Source organism: Salvelinus namaycush, chromosome 31 (genome assembly GCF_016432855.1).
Source record: "Salvelinus namaycush isolate Seneca chromosome 31, SaNama_1.0, whole genome shotgun sequence".
Classification (NCBI taxonomy): Eukaryota; Metazoa; Chordata; class Actinopteri; order Salmoniformes; family Salmonidae; genus Salvelinus; species Salvelinus namaycush.
The window spans coordinates 45,645,422-45,654,352 of NC_052337.1; the positions used below are offsets into that span (position 1 = coordinate 45,645,422).

At 42.5% G+C, this 8,931-nt stretch overlaps 1 protein-coding gene across 1 annotated transcript; it reads left to right on the top strand.

The window, feature by feature from the left end:
• Positions 1 to 2,799: 2,799 nt before the first annotated feature.
• Positions 2,800 to 8,666, top strand: LOC120025641. The gene is made up of 9 exons (XM_038970187.1): positions 2,800 to 2,862; positions 2,940 to 3,014; positions 3,147 to 3,185; positions 3,297 to 3,371; positions 3,684 to 3,788; positions 3,877 to 4,011; positions 4,194 to 4,481; positions 4,623 to 4,753; positions 8,534 to 8,666. The coding sequence occupies exons 1-9, from the start codon at positions 2,809 to 2,811 to the stop codon at positions 8,664 to 8,666; spliced, it is 1,035 nt and encodes a 344-aa protein (XP_038826115.1). The 5' UTR covers positions 2,800 to 2,808.
• Positions 8,667 to 8,931: the final 265 nt, after the last annotated feature.

Sequence of the window (8,931 nt, forward strand, 5' to 3'; positions counted from 1 at the left end):
GTAGTGCATATAAGGCACACACAACAGTTCCATGATGACTGAAAACACAACCGTGGGATGAACAAGTGACACATTTCTGGGCGGTCCATTTAAAATTAAATAATTCTTCCCTCGCCCCTTGCCCTATAATTGTCAACTCATCAGACGTCATGATACGTCATCACTTTTCTGCTCTTTTGCACACCAGTATCTCTCACCAGTATCTCTTTTGCACACCAGTACTTGCACATCACAATCAGCTCATCTATCACTTCAGTTGTCACGTTCGTCGTCCTCCTCATCTGAGGATGAGTAGTAAGAAGGATCGGAGGACCAATGCGCAGCGTGATATGAATATATCGTTACTTTTATTAACGAATAACACTGAATAACCTTACAAAACAATAAACGGACAAACCAACAAAAATGCAACAGTCCCGTATGGTGACATAAAAAAATACACAGAAACAGGAACAATCACCCACAACCCACAATACAAAACAGGCTACCTAAATATGGTTCCCAATCAGAGACAACGACTAACACCTGCCTCTGATTGAGAACCATATCAGGCCAAACACATAGAAATAGACAAACTAGACTTACAACATAGAATGCCCACTCGGATAACACCCTGATCAAACAAAACATAGAAACATACAAAGCAAACTATGGTCAGGGCGTGACATCAGTGTTAATTTGCTAAATTGTAATTACTTCGCTACTATGGCCTATTTATTGCCTTACCTCCTCACGCCATTTGCACACACTGTATATAGACTTTCTTTTGTTTCTATTGTGTTATTGACTGTACGCCTGTTTATTCAAAGTTAAATCTAGAATTGGCTTACTATTTCGCAAAAAAGCATCCTTCACTCATGCTGCCAAACATACCCTTGTAAAATTGACCATCCTACCGATCCTCGACTTCGGCGATGTCATTTACAAAATAGCCTCCAATACCCTACTCAATAAATTGGATGCAGTCTATCACAGTGCCATCCGTTTTGTCACCAAAGCCCCATATACTACCCACCACTGCGACCTGTACGCTCTCGTTGACTGGCCCTCGCTTCATACTTGTCGCCAAACCCACTGGCTCCAGGTCATCTACAAGATCCTGCTAGGTAAAGTCCCCCCTTATCTCAGCTCGCTGGTCACCATAGCAGCACCCACCTGTAGCACGCGCTCCAGCAGGTATATCTCTTTGGTCACCCCCAAAACCAATTCTTCCTTTGGCCGCCTCTCCTTCCAGTTCTCTGCTGCCAATGACTGGAACGAACTACAAAAATCTCTGAAACTGGAAACACTTATCTCCCTCACTAGCTTTAAGCACCAGCTGTCAGAGCAGCTCACAGATTACTGCACCTGTACATAGCCCATCTATAATTTAGCCCAAACAACTACCTCTCCCCCTACTGTATTTATTTATTTATTTTGCTCCTTTGCACCCCATTATTTCTATCTCTACTTTGCACATTCTTCCACTGCAAATCTACCATTCCAGTGTTTAACTTGGTATATTGTATTTACTTCGCCACCATGGCCTTTTTTTTGCCTTTACCTCCCTTATCTCACCTCATTTGCTCACATTGTATATAGACTTATTTTTCTACTGTATTATTGACTGTATGTTTGTTTTACTCCATGCGTAACTCTGTGTTGTTGTATGTGTCGAACTGCTTTGCTTTATCTTGGCCAGGTCGCAATTGTAAATGAGAACTTGTTTTCAACTTGCCTACCTGGTTAAATAAAGGTGAAATATATATATTTTTTAAATCCATGTGTAACTCTGTGTTGTTGTATGTGTCGAACTGCTTTGCTTTATCTTGGCCAGGTCACAGTTTTAAATGAGAACTTGTTCTCAACTAGCTTACCTGGTTAAATTAAGGTGAAAAACTGTTGTTGTTTTTTTAAATCAGAAGTGTCCACTTTATTTGAGGGCTGAGGGGAGAAGGTGTGTATTTTAAGTGTTTGGGAATGCAGCCCTAGTGTGTTGTATTGGGGTTGTGCCACAGAGCATTATGGGGGCTCTATGTGGTGAGAAATTTAGTGACGTTGGATATAGATTAAAAGTGAAGAATGATGGTTGAGCATTTTTTTTATATTATTCAATTCAAATTCGTTTTTTCAAATTACAGGAGAGCGAGGAGGTATATTACAAATAGTTTTCTTGGTTTTAGAACTTTATTTTAGTTTGTAGTTAGCAAGGCAAATGTAAATAAATTACACGAACTCCAGTAGCTTGCTAGCTAGCGTTACCAGCGCGAGTGTGCATTTATCTCCTCCAGAATGGTAGAATGGCCAAAGCTGTCGAAAATGTTGTGGATTTTTTGGGTTGAAGAACCATTTTCATTCTCTGGGGTACACGGAAAAGGTGCGAATTAAAAGCGAGGGTCGACCTCTGCTTGAGATCAGTTTCATGAAGAAGGTGAGGGCGTTCAATACTAACAGGTATCAAAAGTATAACTGGTTAAGCACATCACGTTCGTTATTGAGCTACAACCAGTGAGAAGATGATGCCACCAGTCCGGCTCCAAACAGGCCTTTTTCTTGTGACGTATTATGCGCAGTCATAAAGCTGTGACCTAAAATGACGTAACCATGCATTCATTCACTACATAAACTGTTCAGATTGATTTAATCTGTACAATAGTTTTCTTCACTCAGGTTGTTGCAGGTAATCTTTGGCCTTTTGGGGCACCTCCTTCCCAACATAAATATACATATATAGGGAATAGGGTGCCATTTGGGATGCCATCTTTGTGTGTGAGTCAGGATGTGTTTTGTGTCAATTAATTGATGGAAATGTTTCCCTCAGAAAGAAAGATGGATCGTAATGATGAGAGAATAAAAAGAGCTTTAAGACGCCGCCCTTATGTGGTAAATATAAAATATTTGTTTGTTTTGTCCTGTTTTTGTTATATTATCACATTTTAAATTGAGTGTTGTGTTGACAGTTGAAACCAGTGAGGGTGAACAGCCCTGATTCCGTGTTGTGGCCAACCGGCAAGGTGCACAGAAGGCCAAAGCCTGTAAGTCATATCTGACCTGAAACAAAAACACATACACATTAGTTATGCATTCTGCATGTACAAACTGCAGTTATCAGAATTAAAGCAAATGCAGATATCCCTATCTATCCTCATTGAATGCTGTCTTGACAGTCTACTTCAGTGCAGACCCCTCAGATCCACAAAAGGCCTGTAAGTTACATTCAAATTCAACCACATAACAGTACTTATATTATTTATTGATACACAATTCAAGGCCAAAATGAGCAAAGCAGTGTTGAATTCATTCTTTACTGTTAACAGCCAATCATTGTGAGCTATGGGCAGGACCAAACATCTGGGGATGGATGGAGCGTCAATCCAGAGCCTCTCAGCCAGGTCAGACATCTCTGCTGTTCCCATAGAGACACAACAGATAGATCAATCTGTTGATTCATATGGCCATTTTGGTTGGGTTGGTTGAATTGACAATCATCCATTTGAGATGCTAAAAAATCCTATACTATGGAAGGTCTTTAGCCCCACCCCTAATGTTATGGGAGTTGCAATTATTGCATTTTCAGCTACCCATGTATTGCTCAGTACTTGTACAACCATGTTGGATTGCCTTCGTATTCTACATTTCCTTGAGGGTCAATGCCAGTGTATTCTATGGCTGCCATGAGTACATGCCTTTCTCTGTCTCCTCAGTCTGGAAGGGTGACTCGGCTGATAGAGAGAAAAAATGATGATGTGATCTCATCCTCCAGTTCTGATGACTTTTCCATCTACTCCTTCACTGACTGTGAATCGGAGGTAAGAGTTGTACCCTACCGTCCATGGCTTTGTTGAGTGACATCACTGTGAGGAGGATGGTCTCTGACTAGTTGACTCTGATACACAGTGTGATGATGAGGATCATGAAAGGAGGACACCACCTCTGAAAGTTGAGAATGGAAAGGTGACAAAGCTTGACGTGAGGGATATGGACGAGGATGATGATCTGTCTCTCCACTCCTTCGATGAGTCAGACTTCCTGGTAAGTTCTGCATATATCTTTTTTTTTTTATATATACATGGGGGATTGGAAATGATGCAGGTAATTACTTATTGAGTGTAGTCATGTATATGCAATGTGTATAGAGTAGTTAGAAAGTATTTCTACAGATTGTGTTGAAGATAGCACTTTCCTATATGTTACTTTACTTTCTGGTCCGACAGAGCCCAGGGAAGGTCTCAGGTCCTGTATCTGTCAAGAATGGCCTCTCTCCTCTTGTGACCTCAGCACACCGGACCCTGGCTGAAGCCCTACGGGCCCTGCCCTCTGCTGTAGGCTCTCCCTACCCAGTAAATGTCCCAAGGCCTCTGACTCCTCTCAGCCCTGTCATTATCGCTCTGCCCCGAACAGAGAACTTCCCATGCCGCCACAGCCCTCGCCTGGCTCCCATCACCAACCTGAGCGAGACCGGCAGGAAGCTGCTCCAGGAAATGGCTGGAGTGGCCCCACAGGTGAGAGGAAATACAAGAAGGGAATATTGGCCTTAAGTCCTTCTATAGTATAGCATAAGTCCTTCTATAGTATAGTATAGCTCAAGAGAAGAGAAAACCCATAAGCTTACATTACTTTATCTCCTTGTCCAAAATATTCAGGAAGGGAAGGTCAATAAGAAAAAGAAGGGCAAGGCCAAAAAAGTAGTAAAACAAGAGAAGGCCAGTAAGATACAACAGATGGGAAATGTTGGAGAAAGTAAGGAGGAGGACAAGAAGAGTCTGAGGAAGAGGTGAGGAAATAGAGGAGGGAGAAGTGGAACATAACCAGGGAATACTAGACTAGAGAATTAGAGAAATAGAATGAGGTAGCAGAGAAAGAGCAGCTATCTGATGTGTAAGTGCAAACTTAAGCAATAAGGCACGAGGAGGTGTGGTATATGGCCAATATATCACGGCTAAGGGCTGTTCTTTAGCACGACGCAACACCGAGTGCCTGAATACAGCCCTTAGCCGTGGTATATTGGCCATATACCACAAACCCCCCGAGGTGCCTTATTGCTATTATTAACTGGTTACCAACGTAATAAGAGCAGTAAAAATAAATGTTTTCTCATACTCGTGGTATACGGTCTGTTATAAACTGGGTGGTTCGAGCCCTGAATGCTGATTGGCTGACAGCCGTGGTACATCAGACCGTGTACCACAGGTATGACAAAGCATTTCATTTTACTGCTCTAATTACGTTGTTAACCAGTTCATAATAGCAATAAGGCACCTTGGGGGTTTGTGGTATATGGCCAATATACCACGGCTAAGGGCTGTATCCAGGCACTCCGTGTTGTGTTGTGCATAAGAACAGCCCTTAGCTGTGGTATATTGGCCATATACCACACCCCCTAATGCCTTATTGCTTAAATATACCACGGCTTTCAGCCAATCAGCATTCAGGGTTCGAACAACCCAGTTTATAATACTATTTATTCTCCTGTGGTTTTTGATTGACAGGTTTCTTCAGTGGCTGCTGCCCAAACTGAGATGTTCAAAGAAATAATGGCCAACTATTACTTCTACCACACACACACACACACACACACACACACACACACACACACACACACACACACACACACACAGAGATTTTGAGTATTGGTTACTCCTACAACACACACAAATGTAATTTCAGAGACAGGAACTATGATTAGCAAAAAAAAGATATTGATCCCCATACAGCCTATGATAATGAGTTGGATTTACATGTTTAGGCTTGGAAATATAGCCAGGAGAAGCAGGGTCAACACCTCTACTCATGCCATAAGTGCCATGACATCTTTAGTAACCACAGAGAGATAAGACCTCTGTCTCCACAGTCTCCTCCAAAGGACAGCACCAACCTTTGGGCAGTGTCACTGGTATCGGGGTCTTAGGTCTCCTTTGGCCAAAGTGAAGAGGTGAGGACCCCTTACTGGTCTCCTTGCAATATCTGGTCTCCCACACAGAGATGGAAATCTACACCTGTTTAGACCCTGGAGGATATGGCTTCAGATGAGAGATGCAGAACGTAAAAGCTTCAAACACATTGATATGCAAATTCAGAACCATTGTACACTGAAGTGGAGCATGCATCTGGTCTGAAGCATGTCAAAAGAGTGCAAATGAACTGGGACTGGAGGACTGCATCACATTTAAACTAAATTAGCATGTATCTGATGTAGCTACACTTATCTGTACTTGAATTGTGCTGTTTGAAACGTGCATTTCCAATAAAGCTTTTTAAATTGCAATTATTTGTGTCAGACAGATTTTTGTCTTAATTAATTACATCAGGGGTTCTTAAACTTTTTACAGCAAGGGAATATTATTGTACTGATATTATCTTACCTGTTATCAGTGGGGGGGGTTTATTCTGCTGCTCTGGAATGTATCCCACGGTAGGTGGCGGTAGTGAACCGGTAAATAGTTGGATTGTTCGCCAGAAACCCAACCAGGCAGGCAGACTGTTGTTACCATGCAACGTGCAGACGCTTGTGAAAAGTACTAGCTACAAAATTGGCTAAATGCCTTCTGCTGTATACATAGCGCGCGTGTGTGTATGTTGGTAACCTAGCTAGTTAGTTAGCCATTAATAAAGTTCCTAACGTTACATCATGGCAGACGGCTGGAGCACCGACATCGGAGAGGTTGCCTATCGTTCCCGGGATGTTGTCAAAAACCTTACAATTAAGTAAGTTGCAGTTGGCCTTTGTGTGGCTTTTATTCCTTGCATTGCCATACAAGCAAGACACTGTCTTTAGCTAATGTTAGCTCTCAAAGCAGATGATGATAAACACCCAGTATATTGCTTGAGTTGCCTGAGTTTGCCATGAAAACATGTGATTTGTTTATATTTACAATGGTGTTTACAGGATCCGTATTCAGAGTCACCTTCACAGCAGCCCTCTCTCAACACCTTCAGCAGCAGGTTTTGACTCAACAGGAGAGGGGAGGCATTGAGCTGGACACCCTCAACTCACAGGCTCAATCAGGTATTAACACTGTTTTGAAACAGAAAGATGTTAGATGCTTCTTAGTTGAGTAGATGTTATTTTCGTGGTGGCTAGATATGGACCAGAACATCTTGGTTTTGTTTTCAGCCGGAGATGGTGAGGAGGAGTTAGTGGTAGGCAGGCAGGAGAAGCTGTTCAGTCAGGTAGGTCCTCTACCAGTGTCCTTATAACAAATAAGACTTCACTGTTTAGGATAGTTTGATGTTGCATAGTAAGTTGTGTGTGTGTGTGCGCACGCAATATGAAGTGGTTTTGTTCCAGAGTGAGTCAGTATGCCAGACTCCACTGGAGAGACAATACCACACAGAGATCATGGCTCTGGAGCGGGCAGACGGAACTGCAGGATTTTCACCTACACTGATTCTGACTGCTATATCAATTGGGAAGGGGTGGGTTTTTACTGAATCTCCATTTCTGTAATGGTTCTGTAACCACAGATGCTGGGAGAGGGGCAGCAAGTACTGGGTGAGGATTTACTAATAAATAGACATGAAACTAAAGAAGAACAGAGTCTGGACAAGAGAAACAAAACATTATCAATGCAGACACAGGAATGAAACTGAGGAAGTGACAGATATAGGGGAGGCAATCAATGACGTGATGGAGTCCAGGTGAGTCCGATGAAGCGCTGGTTCGTGTAACGATGGTGACAGATGTGTGTAATGATGAGCAGCCTGGAGACCTCGTGCTCCAGAGAGGGGGAGCGGGAGCAGATGTGACAATTTCATTGTTCAAAACAAAGCATTTACCTAATTTCTGTCCCAAAGAAACGTTAGTGTTTTAAAGCTGTTTTTGATATACTCATTACAGGATTCCCAGAGTATGGTGACGCAGGTCAAGTCCAACCCTACCTTCCTGGCACATAGGATGGCCAATGTCAGACAGACGACATGACAGACACCCAGTGTAGGTCCCTGTTACTCACCAACGTGAATTATTATTAAAGTGAATGTAACTGAAACAACATGTCACGGCTGTCTTCCTCTTCTTCCTTTGAAGAGGTGTAGCAAGGATCAGACCAATACGCAGCGTGGTAGGTGTCTATGTTTTAATATAGAAAACTGAACATGAACACAAATACAAAAACAATAAACGTGAACAAACCGAAACAGTCCCGTGTGGCACAAACACTGACACAGGAAACAATCACCCACAAAATACCCAAAGAACATGGCTGCCTAAATATGTTTCCAAATCAGAGACAACGATAAACACCTGCCTCTAATTGAGAACCAATCTAGGCAACCATAGACTTACATAAACACCTATAATGAACACAACCCCATAACTCTACAAAAAAACCCTAGACAGTACAAACACCCTAGACGAGACAAAAACACACAAACCACCCTCGTCACACCCTGACCTAACCAAAATAATAAAGAGAACAAAGATAACTAAGGCCAGGGCGTGACACAACATTGATGTGTGATGTGCTGCTTTGAAGACAAACAGTGTGCCGGTATGTTCACATTACACCATACCCTTGTATGCAAAATGTGTTTGTGGTATTCTGTTGGTCTGCAGTGACAGCACCGTCCCCAAGTCCAGGCTGATTACCTGGGAGCCCTCGAAGGACTTTATGAAGACCAGCCACGTGGTCAACACACCTGTACAGACCATGCACATCATGGGGGACCTGGGACCACCAGGCAAGTGAGTAGCACAAGGGGGAAAACCACTATGTAGCCTATGCACTTATTACACTGCTTTGTATGTAATAACTTTGAAGTACATTCCAATTCAGGAATTGAAAAGTGGCATTGTATTCTTGTATTCCTCAGACTTGGCCAAAACGAGAAGGAATGCTTGTTGTGCACGATAAGAGCAGATGGAAATGGAGTGATAACCATCAAACCAGACTTCAACAAAGTTGTTTCATCAGCAAAGGTCATCTCAAATCTGATTTTATTTGTCACATGCCG